The sequence below is a fragment of the Microcebus murinus genome, chromosome 19 (genome assembly GCF_040939455.1).
Source record: "Microcebus murinus isolate Inina chromosome 19, M.murinus_Inina_mat1.0, whole genome shotgun sequence".
Taxonomy (NCBI): Eukaryota; Metazoa; Chordata; class Mammalia; order Primates; family Cheirogaleidae; genus Microcebus; species Microcebus murinus.
Genome location: NC_134122.1, coordinates 26,203,756 through 26,221,950, shown reverse-complemented (window position 1 = coordinate 26,221,950; position 18,195 = coordinate 26,203,756). Strand labels below are relative to the sequence as shown.

The window sequence follows — 18,195 nt, the reverse complement described above, 5'->3', positions numbered from 1 at the left end:
ACAGAAAGAAGTCCTGACACATGCTATAACATAGGTGGATCTTGAGGACATTATGCTGAGTGAAATAAGCCAGTCACAAAAGGATAAATACTGCATGATTCCACTTATATGAGGGATCTAGCTTGTGTGGGAGACCATTAGAGAAGACTAAGCGATAAAACCATGACATAAAAGTACGGTTGAGACCAGTACATGGCAATTTGAGTTTCTAAATTTAGCAGAGCGTAAATTTCAGATTACTGTATGATATCATTCCAAGTAACACATGTGCTGAGGATAGCGGAGCATCCTCGTCTGGGAATGAGCAGCTGAAATTGGCCGGCGTGTACCTGGACCCCCCTCTCCCACCGGCCGGTGTACTCCTCATTGGTTGTCAGCCACCTCATCCTCCCTTCCCCGTGGCGCATGTTGTCTTCCCACTGGCCTTCATATATATTTCCAGATTTGTAACTAGGACAAAAGAAAGCAATGGAAAACAATCGGTTACATCATACACAATATTTACCTTCAAGACTTTCTTTCAAACTCTGTACCCCACCCCCACCTTTGAAGAAATCCAACCCTTGTACCCATATACTCTGGCCTGGATTTAAATTCAATGGGTAGGCCCATGGTAGGTTAAAAATAATTATCGTAGGGAGCAGAATAAATCACTTGATTAAACCTCCTGGTTATTTAATAAGGTGACAGGCCGGGCGTGGTGGCTCACGCCTGTAATCCTAGCACTTTGGGAGGCCGAGGCGGGCGGATTGCTCAAGGTCAGGAGTTCGAAACCAGCCTGAGCGAGACCTCGTCTCTACCAAAAATAGAAATAAATTAATTGACCAACTGAAAATATATATACAAAAAAATTAGCCGGGCATGGTGGCGCATGCCTGTAGTCCCAGCTACTCGGGAGGCTGAGGCAGTAGGATCACTGAGCCCCGGAGATTGAGGTTGCTGTGAGCCAGGCTAATGCCACGGCACTCACTCTAGCCTGGGCAACAAAGTGAGACTCTGTCTCAAAAAAAAAAAAAAAAAAAAATAAGGTGACAATGTGGATAAGACTGGGGTTTTAAGATCTTTTAAAAATAATTCCCTATCATATGATGATGAGTTAATATTTTACCCCCGAATGTTTTAGTCCTTAAAATATTTGACTCTATCAGTTCAATCTAAAATCAAGCAAATGTGTCAACATTCTTCAGAAAGCATACAATACTGGAGGATCCATGATTAATATAGAAAACAAAGCTGGACGCGGTGGCTCACGCCTGTAATCCTAACACTCTGGGAGGCTGAGGCGGGCGGATTGTTTGAGCTCAGGAGTTCAAAACCAGCCTGAGCAAGAGCGAGACCCCATCTCTACTAAAAATAGAAATTAATTGGCCAACTAAAAGTATATAGAAAAAATTAGCTGGGCATGGTGGCACATGCCTGTAGTCCCAGCTACTGGGGAGGCTGAGGCAGAAGGACTGCTTGAGCCCAGGAATTTGAGGTTGCTGTGAGCTAGGCTGATGCCACAGCACTCTAGCCTGGGCAACAGAGTAAGACTCTGTCTCAAAAAGAAAACAAAACAAAACAAAGGAAGGCAACCTTCTACACATAAAAGTCAGGCCAGGTGAGGACGCTTATGCCTGTAATCCTAGCATTTTGCAAGGACAAGGCAGGAGGATTGCTTGAGGCCAGGAGTTTGAGGTTGCAGAGAGCTATGATGATGCCACTGCACTTTAGCCTGGGCCACAGAGCGAGACTCTGTCTCTAAATAAATAAATAATAAATAAATAAATTGAAAGAGTATGATTAGATATCATTTAACAGGGTGTTTTTCTAAATCTTCTATAGAAATAATCACTATGGAGATTATATTGGGATTAATTTAAATATTCTACTTTGCTTCAAGAAAAAACACGTTCTCTGCAATTTCTGCACTGTATCTTTAAACAGCCAAAGTGAACATTATTTGGGCCCACGCACACTTTGTCACCTCACCCAAAGGCGGCAGTGCTCATACCTACCATCTTATTCCCCAGCCCCTTCTGATGTTGTAAACCCAGTCTCCCTCGTACCAAGAGGTGCCCTCTTGATTATAATAAATGGAGCCCTAAAACAAATAATATCATTTTTAAAAAGGAAGCCTCATGACACAAATGCTTTGTTAACTGTAAAGATAAAAATACACGAATATGTATTAACTGTGCAGAAGTCAACGTCACACTTAGGCAACACATATAATCCGTTATGTTTCTGTTCTGCAATCAAGAAAATGGTAGAACATCCACACCAAGGGAGAATGACATGTCACAAGTCAATTCCTCCTTAATAACCAGTGCCATGGCTGGACACAGAGGCTCACATCTGTATTCCCAGCACTTTGAGAAGCCAAGACGGGAGGATCGCTTGAAGCCAGGGGTTCCAGACCAGCCTGGGCAACAACACAGTGAGAGTATGTCTCCACAAAACACTTTAAAAATTAAAAACATTTTAATACAAGGAATGACTATATTCATTATATTTGGTAACTATTAGTCGAATAAGTGCCTAAAGAAATCCTGTCCTGTCTTTTTCTTTTTTTGTAATATCAACCATAAGAAAAACTGAAAAAAAAATCCTATCTTGTTGCCACCTAGAGTGAACAGCTGCACCTTCCATGAACTGAAGGTCACTTTCCTTATGTACCAAAACCTTTTTTTTTAAGAGACAGGGTCTCACTATATTGCCCAGGCTGCAGCGCAGTGGCTGTTCACAGGCGCAGTCAGCGCACTGCAGCCTCAAACTCCTGGGCTCGCCGGGCGCGGTGGCTCACGCCTGTAATCCTAGCTCTTGGGAGGCCGAGGCGGGCGGATTGCTCAAGGTCAGGAGTTCAAAACCAGCCTGAGCAAGAGCGAGACCCCGTCTCTACTATAAATAGAAAGAAATTAATTGGCCAACTGATATATATATATAAAAAAAAAAAATTAGCCGGGCATAGTGGCGCATGCCTGTAGTCCCAGCTACTCGGGAGGCTGAGGCAGAAGGATCGCTCAAGCCCAGGAGTTTGAGGTTGCTGTGAGCTAGGCTGACGCCACGGCACTCACTCTAGCCTGGACAACAAAGCGAGACTCTGTCTCAAAAAAAAAAAAAAAAAAACTCCTGGGCTCAAGCGCTGCTCCTCTCCCAGCCCCTGGAGCAGCTGGGACTACAGGTGCACACTATCTTCTCCCTCATCATCAGGCTAACTTGTTCCTTCTTGCAGCCATCTGAGTGCTGCCATCTAGAAGTCACCATTCCCAGCCCCTCCAGTGTGTCTCAAGTGATCTGCTGTGAGCCAGTGACACAGTCTGCTAAAGCCCGAGGAAAGCAGGAGGGTTATGGCAATCGTGGTGAAGCCTGAGCAGTCTCCCCCGGTTGGTGGCGCGGGGGGGGAGACCAGGGTGCTAAGGCAGCTTGGCTACGTGGCCTAGTTCACGCTCTTCTAACTCTCATGGCCAGTATCTGTCAAGGAGGAAGGTTAGACTGGATTTCTAATTCCCTTTCGAACTCTGAAATGCAGATATTCTTTTATGCACAGACTTTGGGAATCCACATAGGTTTGTCAGAGGCCTGTGGCTGACTTCCAGAGACTCTGACCAGGAAGGACTTCTCCTTCCAGCTTCCTCCTGTCCAGTAGTTCCCACTTGTAAGAGAAAATCAGCACACAGACCAGGTCTCTGCAGGAGAAGCAGACAGGAGCTGGGATTGAACTCTCTGTGCTGCTCAGATGAAAAGAATTCCAGAGCCAGAATCTCAGAGGTTTCTCAGGGTTGGCTACAGCTCTGTCTCTCCTTGTCTGTCACTTCTTCCTGGAGCACTACTTGAGTCAGAGGCACTGATTTCTGTGGAGCTTCTAAACACTGCATCGAACGCCACCCGTTTATTAATAGTTTTGTGGGTTTGAAAATAAACTAGGGCATTTATCTTATTTTGGTAGGCAATCACAAATTATTTAAAAATAGAAAAGAGGAGTCCCCAGTTGTCTAAGAACCCATAAGTGATACTTTGCCATCTTGGACCTCAGGGAGGTAATAGTAGCGGATTTGGTAACGATACCAAGTGGCAGGTTCCAGCCTGTCGATGCTCAACCAGTGATGATCATAATGGAGGGTTTTCTCATGACATTTTCTAAAAACCACACATTTAAAAAATTCTAACAATTGCTACAATATATTTTTTATCATCCTACACAAAAGCAAAACAAAATTACCAAAAATAGCCACCTTGGTTAAAAGTGAACATACCCTGCATTGCTGGCGGGGATGTAAAATGGTGCAGCTACCGGGGAAGACAGTTTGGTGGTTTCTCAAAAAGTTAAAACATAAAGTTGTCACATGACCCAGCAATTCCACTTCTGGGTACACACCCCAAAGAACTAAAAACAAGTGCTCAAATAAATCCTTGCACACATATTTTCACACCAGCACTACTCATAATAGTCAATAGATGGAAACAGCCCAAATGTCCATCGACAGATGAATGGATGAATTTACCATGGTAAATACTAACAGTGGAGTGTTATTCAGCCATAGAAAGAAAGGACGTGCTGATAACGTCATTTGATTTCATGCATGAACCTCTAAAATACTCTGCTAAGTGAAAGCACACAGACATAAAAGGTCACATATTACAAGATTCCATTTACATAAAATGTCCAGAATAGCTAAACCCATAGAGACAGAAAGCAGACCCACCTGCCTAATGGGTATGGCCTTGTATTTTGAAGTGATGAACATCTGGGGGGATAGTGGTGATGGCCATGCAACGCTGTGAATGTACTAAAGACCACTGAACTGTATGCTTTAAAATGGCAGATTCTGTGTGATGTGAATTTCGCCTCAATAAACAGCCAATACACCCTCAACAGCGCCCCGCTCCCTGCCCTCCGAGCCTGCTCCTCCAGTCACGGGTGGGCCCCTGCCGCGTGGTCGCCTCACCTACCTTCCCGTGTCTCCTGCCGTGGCACCAGTGGCCGATGTAGGACACAGGCTGGGTGCTGCACTTGAACATGCCAAAGCCATTCCTCATGCCGTTTATCACTTCGCCTTCGTACATGCTGCCGTCCGGCCACGTGTACATGCCGTGGTTCATGGGGATGTTCTTCACAAATTCCCCCTGGGGCAAAATGGCCAGAGGGTGACAGAAAGAAGGCAGTGGAGGGATCCCCAATCCTGGGGCCGCTTGAGACACCTCATGACCTCTGACGCTATTCCTGTCTCTCCTCCGTGGAAATAGCAGAACACCCCTCGCTCCCCCCGTCTCCATCCTCCTCTGCATCTCCCCTCCACTCTTGCCTGAGCTGTCCACTGGGCAGGAGCCCAGGCAGAACAAAATATCTGAAGGTCGCCCGCCTATAGACTAAGCTCCAAGAAGCAAGCAGGGGACATGGTAAAGTGGTGGCTTCCAGTCCTGACCTTGGGAACTTCAGCCTCCCAAGAGGCTAATTCATGGTACCCTCCAGGAGATCCTGAGGATCAGCCAGGTTTGGTGGTCACCATGGGAAACGATTACTTTCTGCCTGTGGGTCATCAAAATATTCTGCAGACATGTCAGCCAACAGCTCGCTCTGTGCTGGCTCAGGACGTCTGCCGAGTGGGCAGCACGTGGAACCACGTATGGCGCACCATGGCCCAGAGCCGTCACATTCTCCAGGAGCCTGAACTCCGGGAGGCAGAGGTCAGCAGGAGGAGGGGAGACAGTGCAGCCTGGCTTGGCTGCTGGCCAGGTCGTGTGGTGCTTCTGGGAGAGTCCCCAGAGTCCTGCCTATCAACCCTCCTGACAGGGCTGGTGCAGGGATCTGTGCATGCAAAAATGTCCCCCTCCTAGAGTTTCCAGACACAAGGGAGCAGAGAGGACTCCTGGCAAATCGGCATTTGGGGACCAGAAACCTTGAATTTTGGCCACAGGCTAGAAGGCACTATTCATAATAGTCAATAGATGGAAACAGCCCAAATGTCCATCGACAGATGAATGGATAAATTTACCATGGTAAATACTAACAGTGGAGTGTTATTCAGCCATAGAAAGAAAGGACGTGCTGATAATGTCATTTGATTTCATGCATGAACCTCTAAAATACTCTGCAGGAACGGAGTTCTTCCAGAAAGGCTGGCCCACAACCACCGCTGGGACCTGATCCTTGGGCTCCCTGGACCTTGGCGGTTCCATTCCCCTGACCCTCGTGGTGAGGGCCAGCCCCCCCTCGCTCTCCCTGCCCCTCTGCCGCACACCTCCCACTGTCCAGCTCCAGTTGGCTCCTTCCTGGCCCAAACTCGCCTCTGTTTCCATCTGAATAAGTACATTATGTGCGTGTGTTTTAAATGTCTTCATTACCATTTATAAATACCATCTGTCAGAAACTCTGCAATCGAGATTTTTAGAATAGCATTTCAGGCCCTCACACACTTTGTGGGCGCGAGTTGAAACTGGTACAATCTCTAGGGAGCAATTCGGTCCTAGCAATCAATTTAAAAATACACATTCCCCTCAACACAGCAAGATGTGTTAAGTGAAATCCACATTATGGAATACACACAGCCAGTAAAAATAGTTAGATCTGGATGAATGGATATGGTTCCATCTCTAAAAAAAAGGTACTAAGGAGAGTGTATCATTAACTGTTCATGTTTGTAAAAAGTAAGAGGGGCCAAGTACATGTACACGTGCTATGTACACTTAGAACAAACACATAGAATACCTCTAGAACGTACAAATGAAACCAGTAACAACGACTACCAGCGGGTCTCGTGCAATCACGAGTTACTATGTCCTTTGGTTCTGTGAATTTTTTTTTAAATCCATGTGCTGAGTTAATATGTTTAATTGTGGGAACCTGACCTTAAATTTCATAGTTACAACTTACCACTATAACTTATATGCTTTACCTCGTATTTTAGTCCATTGGCCCAAATATAAGTCCCTTGTCCATGCATGAGTCCTTCTGAAAACATACCCTTCAAAACAAAACAAAACATAAACTCTTACAATGCAGCTATTGCTTTTTTTTTTTTTTTTTTTTTGAGACAGGGTCTTGCTCTACTGTCCTGGCTAGAGTGCAATGGAGTCATCATAGCTCACTGTAACCTCACACTCCTGGGCTTGAGCAATCCCCCTGTCTCAGTCTTCCAAGTAGCTGGGACTACAAGAGAACGGCACCACGCCGAGCTAATTTTTCTATTTTTCGTAGAGATGGAGGTCTCGTTATGTTGCTCAGGCTGGTCTTAAACTCCTGGCCTCAGGCGATCCTCCCAAATTGGCCTCCCAAAGCACTGGGACTGCAAGCGTGAGCCACCGCGCCCGGCACAGCTATTGATTTTACACAACTGCCATCCACGGCTTCAGTTCTTTGGATGGAGCCTTATCCCGGTTCCACGTGGAGGAATACACCTGCCTGAGGGTGCAGAGCAGGAGAGCCCTACTTTGACCTGGCTCCACACTGGGGTCCGTCCTGCCCTAAAAGGATATAAGGAGGGGTCCCAAAATATCCAGGTCCCTAAACCTTACTCCAGGCAGTCCTGTGCAGTCGTTAAAAATTAGCTGTAAATTCAATCTGAGTCTTCCTTTCCTAATTAAGCTATGGGAGAACTCTACAGTTCAAAAGAATTCAAATGCTTTTTTTTTGTTTTTTGAGACAGAGTCTCACTCTGTTGCCCAGACTAGAGTGAGTGCCGTGGCATCAGCCTAGCTCACAGCGACCTCAATCTCCTGGGCTCAAGCAATCCTTCTGCCTCAGCCTTCCGAGCAGCTGGGACTACAGGCATGCACCGCCATGCCTGGCTAATTTTTTCTATATATATTAGTTGGCCAATTAATTTCTTTCTATTTATAGTAGAGACGGGGTCTCACTCTTGCTCAGGCTGGTTTCAAACTCCTGACCTTGAGCAATCCGCCCGCCTCAGCCTCCCAGAGAGCTAGGATTACAGACGTGAGCCACTGCGCCTGGCCTAAATACTTTTGATGTTATACTTCAAAGCTTAAGGATTTAAAAAAAATTATTCAAGTTAGATAGACCTGATTAAAATATCAGAAATTATTACATTTGTAAATATCATGTTTTCTGTCTGTTTCCCCTTATTGGGAATCATCAGAGCATTCATGCGTGTGTATGTGTGCTTGTGTACTGATATTCACATATATGTATTAACAGAGGGAAAGGCCCAAAGGGAAAATAAAAAGATTTTCTGTCTCTTTAAAACTTCCCCCACTCTTTTTGGGAACTGCAGCCTGGCCTGCATCCCTGAGGCAGGTTAAGTCCCTTGTTAAAAGATAACTCAGCCATCCTGGTGGTGCCAGGCCCCAGGTCGGTGGCTGGCAGAGTTCACAGGCTTTGTCTTTGGCAGAGATGTGACGATTAGAATAGTTAACCACTATAGCCTAGTTCAATAGCCTAGAACTGAGGGGCCCTCCCTCCCTTTAAAAGCTCTGTATTTCTGCCTACGTTTGGGAAATTTGGATTTTGAACAAAGGAGGTCTACCATTTTTCCTCCTTTGCTGGTAATGAAGCAATAAAAATTCTCTTTCCTTCTCCCCAAAACACTTGTTCTCATTCTTCTGACGCGGCCTCAAGGACAAGTGCCGAGTTTTCAGTAATATGTATATGATATACAGTTGTCAGTGTAATTAATTTATATTGAAAGTGTCTATTGTTAACATATAGGAATTAGTCATAAAAAACTTAACATATTTGGATGTCTAAATGCAATCAGAGTAAACAATGATAAAATCACATCCAGTGCTTCCTTAGAATCATCTAGGTAGAGGTAGAGTGGGTGATGGAGAGGAATCTGCATTTCTAAAAAATTCCCAGCAGCTGAAGCTGGTCCTGCGGACCACAGTTTGAGAACCACTGCCCTAACACTTCACTAGCAAGAAGATATATTACACAGTCAATTCAGATTAGGGTGGACTCATGACAGACAGGGCTGGCACTAAGGAAAACCGTGTTATTTTAACATTAGAATAGAAAATGCCAGCATGCACCCACGCAGTAAGGGTAAGTGTTGTTTTTACCATCTGTCTTTAGACACACATGAATGTATAACTAGGGACTATGATCTAAAAATGTGCCCAACCCTGGTTGGACCTGCCTGGGGCTCAGGGCTCCCGACTCATCCTGCTGGGCCTGCCTCCTCATCCGTGCTATGGCCTCGTGGTGATGCTCCCTCTGAGGCTCCCAGGTACTCAGTGTTCTAGAAACTAAAAATCTGCATTGCCAGGAGTGGTGGCTCACGCTTGTAATCCTAGCACTCCGGGAGGCTGAGGCGGGCGAATCCCTCAAGATCAGGAGCTCGAAACCAGCCTGAGCAAGAGCGAGACCCTATCTCTACTAAAAATATAAATTAATTGGCCAACTAAAAATATGTAGAAAAAATGAGCCAGGCATGGTGGTGCACGCCTGTAGTCCCAGCTACTCAGGAGGCTGAGGCAGCAGGATCGCTTGAGCCCAGGAGTTTGAGGTTGCTGTGAGCTAGGCTGACACCACAGCACTCACTCTAGCCTGGGCAACAGAGTGAGACTCTGTCTCAAAAACAAATAAAAGTAAAAATAAAAATCTGCATTAACACAGAAAACACCAGTCACCTGATGTCTAGCAACACGAGGGGGGCAAATAAGTGCTCCTGCTCTCAGAGGTGTTTCGGGTATGGCCTAAGCCAAAACAAACACAAAAACTTAAGCAGAAACTTAAATTGTTTTTTAAAAAAACCCAGAAAACAATTTAAAAGAGATCCAACCAATGATTGTTTTTCATCAAAATCATTTGAGTCTCAGGAAAATATGGAAAGTTTACAAAGCAAGTAGCTGGCAGTGGGTAGGGAGGTGATCCTCACCCACTTCGGGGAAGGGCAGGGCCGCCCAGCCTTCAATGGGATGGGCTGGCCCAGTGTGAGCAGTCAGGTAACTGCACACCTGAGAGCGCCCAGATGAGCTCCTCTGGGGCAGTCCTCAGCAGCCTGGGAAGGGTTTGTGCCATGCCAGAGCAGTAAGCAAAAGCAGTAACAGATCCAGGTGGCATTTTGATGGGTCACATGCCAGTGCTGCACACAAGCGCTCAGTGCAGAGAGAAGACCATGATCAGGATCAATGGGACACCTTCATGCCAGAGGTCAGAGCAAAGGCCAGGTGGGGCGGTCACTTTAATGACCAGTAGTCAGCCATAGTAAATGGTGTTTTGAAGAGGTTTTAATGACACAGGAAAAAAGAACGTGTTGTATGTTCAAGGGAAAAATCAGTACTAAAACTCATGCCTGATGACCTCAGCTACAAAAATTCATTCTCCGATAATAAGCACATTTATCTTTGATAAACTGAATGAATGAATGAATAAATATCTTCATGGTTACGTTAGTAATAAGGGCAAAAAATTAAATATCCCAAAAGTATAAAACTATGGAACAGTTATGAATAGAAAATTAGAACACAATGCAATATCAAAAATAGTTATTGAGAGTGGGATGGGGAGTTATGGTTTAACAGGGACAAAGCTTCAGTTTGGTGTAATGAGAAAGTTCTGGAGAAGGACGGTCATGATGGTTGCAGAACAATGTGAATGTGCTTAATGTCACTGAACTGTACACTTAAAAATGAATAAAATGGAAGCCAGGCATGCTGGCTCATGCCTGAAATCCTAGCACTTTGGGAGGCCAAGGGCAGGAGGATTGCTTGAGGCCAAGAGTTCAAGACCAGCCTGGGCAACATAGTGAGACACCATCTCTACAAAAAATTTTAAAAATTAGCCGGGCACGGTGGTACACACCTGTACTCCTAGCTACTTGGGAGGCTGAGGCAGAAGGATTGCTTGAGCCCAGGAGTTCCAGGTTGCAGTGAGCTATGACGACGCCACTGCACTCCAGCCCGGGTGACGGAACGAGACCCTATCTAAAACAAATGGTAAATGTTATGTATAATTTACCGTAATAAAAAATTCTCAAAAATTATTAAAACAGAGACAGATTCAAAATGTTATCTGCAAAATGAATTTGCCCATCTAAAATAAAAGGAACATAGCCAGTTGAACACATTTATGGCAAAAGGATGGTGATGCTGGGATTTTACTCTTCATTATTTACTTTAGTGACCTGTTATTTGTACAATAAGAGCCAGGGAAAGAAATCCAAAATGACTACTTCAGTTATACTGAGCCATATTTTTACCTTAAATATGTTAATCGTGTTTCAAAATACAATCAGCATGAAGTACTTTCAAGTTCTTTTGAAGCATCAACGGACTTTACTGAAGATTTGCAAATCGAAATCCATGGCCCCACACCTTCCTCCCTGCCCTGCAGGTTCCCAAGCACATAACTCACGTGGTAGGTGCTACCTCCTTGAAAGATGGCAAAGCCTTCTCCCTCATACAGCCCACGGACTTTTTCCCCTTCATAGCTGCAAAGAAATAAACATAATCCAAGGTAAGGAATGATGTGAGTAAACCTAAGTGACAGTGAGTTAAAATATATGATCAGAGAGTAGAATAGAGGTTCCCAGGGGTTCGAAGGGGGAGTGGAGCGGCCACCGTTTAATAGGCACAGAGTTTCTGTTTATGATAATGAACAAGTTCTGGAAATAGGTAGTGGTGATGGTTGTACAATACTGTGAATGTATTTAATGCCACTGAATTGTACACTTAAAATAGTAAATTTTGTTATATTAATATATTTTACCATGATAAAAATATATAAAGTTAACATCGAGGAAGAGGTGCAGGTGATATCTCACGCTCATTCATTCACTCAATAAACATTCTCCCGAGCACCTATCTGAGTGCCTGTCTGAGGGACAGAGCTGTGGACAAGACTGGAAAGTTCCTACCCTCAGGAGCTTGCAGTCCACTCAGGACAGACAGACAATAAACAGGAAACAAACAAGATGATTCCAGGTCATACTCAATTTTTGTGAAAGCACTGATCAGGGGGAGGCTACTGTGTACAGTCAGTCAGCGTGAAGACCTTTCTGAAGACACTAGATTTGTACTGAGGCCTGAAGCATGTGAGACAAACAGCCACGAGAAGAACCCCAGGAAGAGCGAAAACAGTAGTGCAAAGGCCCTGAGGCAGGCAAGAGCTTGCCTTCTGCAGTGCAGCAAATAGAAAGGAGAGCACACAAAGCCAGGGAAAGAGGAGTTCAGGAGGAAGATGAGAGGGAGGCAGAGGCCATCCAGGCTGGCCCAGTGGGCTGGGATAAAGCCCTGCTATACAATCCAGAGCTCTGGGAGGCACCAAGACAGGGACAAGATCAGATTCCTATCTTAAAAAAGACCACAGCGGCTGGGGTGTGAGCAGATTGTCGGGAGAGCCAAGAGTGGCAGACAACTGCCAGCAGAGGGCAGTGACGGGGAGAGAGATGGAGAGTTACAGTGTATTCTGGATGGTTTCTATGTGGGATGATGAGAAAGGTCTGGAAATGGATAATGGTGACAGTTGCATGTGCATGTACTTAATGCCACTGAATTTTACACTTTAAATCAGGGGTCTTCAAACTTTTTAAACAGGGGGCCAGGTCACTGTCCCTCAGACTGTTGGAGGGCCGTTGGAGAGTGCAGCGCACATTCCACACATGCGCACTGTGGGCCCGGGACAGTCGGCTGCTAAGCAGGACAGGCAGCAGCGGCAAAAACACCCAGTGGCCCAGATAAATGTCCTTGGCAGGCCGCACGTGGCCCGCAGGCCGTAGTTTGAGGATGCCTGCTAAATGATCAGAACAGTAAATTTTATGTTATGTCTATTTTACCATGATAAAAATTAATTTTTTTAAAAAAAGATATATTCTGGACATAGATCCAACAGGGCTCTCTGATGTATCAGCTTTGGGGAAGGAGCTACCAAACACAGAGCCCAGATTTCCAGTCCAGAACTGAATGGGTAACGTGGGATTTGCCACATGGCTCTTCTCCAGGCTCTAAGGAAATGAGGTGACAAACAAATGAACCTGTGGCAGCTGTGACCAAACTGGGCTTATTCCAAGAATCTAAAGATGATTAAATATTAGAAAAATCTATAAACATAATTCACTACATAAGAAAAGTAACGAAGAAAAACCATACAGGTATATCTCAATGCCAGAAAGGTATTTGATGAGGTTTGGCAATCATGTCTAAAAAAAATTCTAAGATAGAACTTGAGGAAATGAGGAATATATGAGGAAACTATATAAACACAATATAAGGAACATAATATGAGGAAACTATATAAACACAATAGACTATTTCTGAAAAAACAGTAGCAACCCTGATTTTTAAGGGTGAAATGCTGAAATCAATTCCATTAAAATCAGGAATGTGCATGGGATGCCTGCTCTTACCACCAATTACTCAATATTGTTCTAGAGGTCCCGAGTTAATGCAGAACTCAAGAAATTGAAACAATTGGCATACATATTGAAAAGAGAACTGAAACTATTTCAATTTGAAGATTATGTGATCATTTAGCTAGAAAATCCAAAAGACTTTAAAATTGAGAGTTGGGGGAGGGGCAGGGAGAGTAAAATTAGAATAGGGTGGAGGGGTACTTAGCTCTTCTTTAAGCCATATTTGCATTATTTCATTCGTCACCAGTATATATTACTCCAATAATTAAAAACAATGAATAAAGAAACAGAAAGGATTTTTAAAAGAATTCATAATAGCTCCGTATAATAGAATCAATGATACCTCCCCCTTCTCCCTAAAAACACATGTATGTTTCCAGATGCTCTCCACCTCGATCCTCCCCAGCTCTGTGTCACAACATTCAATTCCTAGAGCTCCTGCCTCAAGGTAATTGCAGGCCCCAGCATCCCTAAACTGACTCAGGGCACACCTATGACACTATGCTCCGAGTTTCCCAAATACAGCACAACATAGAACATAATTACACACTGCCTATGTTTCGTATTTCATAATATCCTTCTCTAGTACTCAGCTAGAGCTGTGGGCTGGCACACAATAGATAATAAATAGATGTGGATATCATTCAAACTATGGATCTTGACTGAACACCCTGCCACGTCTAAGGTCTGGTGTTTGATGCTCTGGGTATATCTCTGCTATTGAGAAATTTCCAGCCAAGCAGAGAAGCTGAGACTCATAGACAAATTTCAGTGATACATACATAATAGGTATGTATGTAATAGAAAATAATAAATATAGTGGTACATAACACAAAATGGTAAGTATGACTGAAAGGTTTTAAAGTTTAAAGGCCAAGTGTTAAAGTTTGAGGCCAGAAGTTCAAGGCTGTAGTGAGCTGTGCTCATACCACCACACTCCAGCCTGGGTGACAGAGCGAGACCCTGCCTCAAAACAAACAAACAAACAAACAAACAAACAAAAAACACAACAGTTTAAAGGAGTTCTTAGGAAAATTCCTTCTTATTAGGAAGAATGAATGGAAAAGGCTGACCTTGAAAAAAGCAGGTGGAATTTGGTCTACAGGAACAAGGGGAAAGCATTCCAGGCAAGACAGTCTGTGTAAGCAAAGACAGAAACGAACAGAATCCACAGGAAGAAGTCTGGCTGCGCTCTTGTGTTCGGGAGGGTCAGAGTGTCGGGCTAAGGAGGTTTCTGGTGTTTCTTTTATTTTTAAAAGACAGTTTCACTCTGTCGCCCTGGGTAGAGTGCAATGGCATCATCATAGCTCACCTGGGCTCAAGTGATCCTCCTGCCTCAGCCTCCCCAGTAGCTGAGACTACAGGCACACACCACCATGCACGGCTAATTTTTCTATTTTTGGTAGAGATGGGGTCTCGCTCTTGCTCAGGTTGGTCTTGATCTCCTGAGCTCAAGCAATATTCCCACCTTGGCCTCCCAGAGTGCTAAGATTACAGACGAGAGCCACCATGCCTGGCCCGGGCTAAGTTTCACTCTGTACACACTGTGAAGAAACTAAAAATTATTAAAGAGAGAGTGTGGTGGCCAGACTCTGAATGGTTCCCAGTGGTTCTCACCTGGTGGTCACACTCTGTGTACTCCCTTCCCACAAAAGAGGGCTGACCTGTGTGACCACTAGGATATTGTGGAAAGGGCAACGGTGACTTCTGAGACTAGGTCCCAGAACATGTGATAAAAGACATCATGGCTTCCGCCCTTGCTTGCTCTTAGATCGCTGATTCTGGGGAAAGGCAGCTACCACGGCGTGGACTCAGGCAGCCCCAGAGAGGTCCACATGATGAGGACATGAGGCGAAGCCTCTGGACAACAGCCTCGGCAGCAGCCAGTCAAGCCTTCAGATGACAGCAGCCAGGGCCAACACCTTGACTGCAACCTCATGAGCGCGCCTGATCCACACACCAAACTGTGGGGTTCCTGACCCCCAGAAACAGTGCAAGATACTGTTTAACATTGCAGCTGCTGAGCTTTGGGGTCATGTGCTGCACAGCAATACACAACTAATAGAGGCAGCGATGTAAACAGAGCCACACGCTAGGTAGGTAAATGTACACGGAGGCCTCAGAAGACAGACTGGAAGCAGAGAAATCGTTAGGAAACAAGTCCAATAGTCCCGTCAAGAGATAATGAAGAAAAAAGGACTAATGGGAGAACCACAGAGGGAAAATGAAAGGCAAGGGAAGGAGCAGGATAGTTCTAAGGTTTTAAGCCTGGATGTGAAAGAAGGTGGTGGTGCTGTTACAGGAAAAGGGAACAAGGGAGAAGCTAATAGCTAGGAGAGAAATAGTAACATTCTGAATAACCTTCTAAGGTGAGTATTCTCATTTATTTTCCCCTGATTAAGAACCTGAAGCTCATAAGTTTCAGGGATGGTGTTAATGTCATAGAGCTAAGACAAATCCAGACCTTATTTCTAGGCCAGCAATCTCCAGTTTTGGATACAAGGAGTTTGAGTTCAGTACACCTGTGGTCCCTAACCTTCCGGCCTTGGCCCATTACTGGTGTGTGGCCTGTTAGGAAACAGGCCACCCATCACCGCCCAAGCTCTGCACCACAGCCCCACCACCCATGACACCCCACCTCCCATTCCTACTCCGTGGAAAAATTGTCTTCCTTGGAACCAGTCCCTTGCCAAAAAAGGTTGGGGATTGCTGCTAAAATTTTGAATCTGAAATTCTAGGAGAACAGTGCTAAAGAAAATAGATTTTTACAGTCATCTAGGGAGATGGTATGTAAAGCTATAATATAATAAGAGAAGAGATTGCTGAGAGAGGGAGAGAGAACAGAGAATAAAGAAGTGGTAGAAAAGGGAGCGTGGAAGATGCAGCACCCAGAGACCTCGGCAGAGAAAGCCCTGGGGCTACCGGCCTTGTGCCAGAGTAAGACACAGCTTAAAAGGGGGGCTGTTTTCTGATGTGGGGAAATTGTGTCATGAAAAATGCATGAGGATTCATATGCTTGAAGCAAAGCAAACGTCCCCAAAATGCCTGATTCACAGTGTTAAATCCTATTGCTCCCCCTTAAAATCACCTTTCCACTATGAGTTTGGTCAGAATGGGCTCTTCGTATTGTTGAGTGGCATCTTCCTCCTCCTCAATGATTTCAGGTTCTTTGTGGGGTTCTGTTTCGTTGAGCTGCGTTTCCAATGGCGGGACACCAACTGGGGACATTTCCTGCCTGGCGGCACTGCCATCTTGTTTGGAAAACTCTGGATAGTCAGAGAGAGACGAGGGAGAGCGGGCAGACTTATCTACCTTTTTGTCTGCTTTTTTCTTTTCTTTCACCATTGTCTTTGGAAGACCCAAAGTTTATAAATACCAAGTGATTCCTTTGGTTGAGAGCTGTTCGTTTCAAACCACTGATGAATTTTATCTGAAAAATAAACACTATGTTTCTAAATACCTGGGCATTTCACTTGTTAGAATTTTAGCTTTACAACACAATGCCATTATCAGTTTCCTCCTTAAACCTGAAAAATTAATTACAAGTATCATCAGTTTATCATCTCAATATTGCATTGGTTGTTCCTTAAATTTTTAAAATTGGAACTACTGTCTTATTTCTTTTCAAATAGGGTTGCCATAAGAAGGGTAACACTATACACAAAAAAGGGCTACTTAACCTCTAAAGTTTCCCATGCTGCCAAGTCACACTTTAAAAGCCCCTCCCTTGATATGTCAGCACTGTAAAATGCTCCAGAGCTGGATGCAGGCTTGTGCACTGTCCATTACCAGTTCTGTGCTCTTGAGCAACTTGCTTAATCCCCTCTGCCTCAGATATCAAACAGGAGTTACGGTACCTTATCTCCTCATAAGGATTAAATGAGATGATGCATAGAGAAATCCCAGATACAGGATACAGAGCAATGTCAACAGGTGGAGTGATTATTTTGTCCCTTTCCTGTTTTCGAACTTGAAATCATTGGCTGACTACTATTGATTGAATGCCTCTGATGGGCCACACAAGAAAGGATGTGTCAATGAATTGTCCCACGCCAGAGAGCTAAGGCACCACCACCACCACAGTTTTCACCACCCTCCCAAACTGGCCCCAGTGAAAGCATCCAGAGCCATCAGACAGGACTCATCGAGTCCTGGGGTGCAAGGCAAGGTCTGCTCCCTCTTCTTGTGCCCCAGGGGTGCAGTGAGTGCCCCTGGCCCTCCTCTGCCTGGAGGGCATCTCCCGGACACCCCACTCGCCAGCTCAACCCCACCTCCAGGCTTCAAAAACCCCCATTGCTAGTCCCAGGATCCGAATCACCGGTCTGGGGCCAGGGTAACCTAGCCCCAGCTGCGCTCACCTTTCAGTTCAGACGGGCTTTTACTACAGGCTTTCTAGTCCTCTATCAGTGAAACTGGAACTGCAAATAAAGCAAATTTCACTTCTCACTGCGTGTTTCCTAATTTTTTTCGGGTTCTCCCTGTTTACCGCACGCAGCTCTGGTCTGGGGCCCAGCACCGTCCTGGCCGGCCTCAGGTCCTCCCTGCCCCCCAGGCACGTACCCAGGTCCTGGGAGGTCGCGTCGGTTCAAGGAGCGGGATGGTCTCTAGGGCTGCCGCCTGCACGCAGGACAGCGGCCGGGGCACTCACCGGCTCCGGACGCCCCGGGCTCCACAGGCCGGGCGCAGGGGCGCAGGGGCGCAGGGCCGCACGCGTCCCCACCGTCCCGGCAACCGCGCCCGCCCCGCCCCTCGCTCTTAAAGGGGCCGCCGCACCGCCAACGCGAGGCCACGGGCGGGTCTCACTCAGGCTGCAGCACCTGTGGCGCCCGGCATGGGCTTTCCCAGCTCTGCTAACTGCTTCTCCATAAAATTGTAATTACTCAGGCATTAGTTTTCCATCGCT

The 18,195-nt window shown here is 45.4% G+C and overlaps 1 protein-coding gene across 2 annotated transcripts in view; it reads right to left on the bottom strand.

Annotated features, from left to right (window-relative positions):
- RSPH10B (radial spoke head 10 homolog B) overlaps positions 1 to 18,024 on the bottom strand; it is a 52,590-nt gene extending 34,566 nt beyond the window's left edge. Inside the window, exons 1-8 of one of the 2 annotated variants that reach the window (XM_012758825.3) lie at positions 17,853 to 18,024; positions 17,651 to 17,710; positions 16,381 to 16,722; positions 11,297 to 11,372; positions 6,876 to 6,944; positions 4,933 to 5,106; positions 1,998 to 2,083; positions 330 to 450 (exon numbers count right to left, since the gene is read on the bottom strand). In XM_012758825.3, coding sequence (XP_012614279.2) covers positions 330 to 450; positions 1,998 to 2,083; positions 4,933 to 5,106; positions 6,876 to 6,944; positions 11,297 to 11,372; positions 16,381 to 16,637 — 783 coding nt within the window. In that variant the 5' untranslated portion in view covers positions 16,638 to 16,722; positions 17,651 to 17,710; positions 17,853 to 18,024. The remainder of the gene's footprint in view (positions 1 to 329; positions 451 to 1,997; positions 2,084 to 4,932; positions 5,107 to 6,875; positions 6,945 to 11,296; positions 11,373 to 16,380; positions 16,723 to 17,650; positions 17,711 to 17,852) is intronic. The other variant, XM_012758826.3, reaches the window with a different exon arrangement.
- Between the last annotated feature and the right edge of the window lie 171 nt (positions 18,025 to 18,195).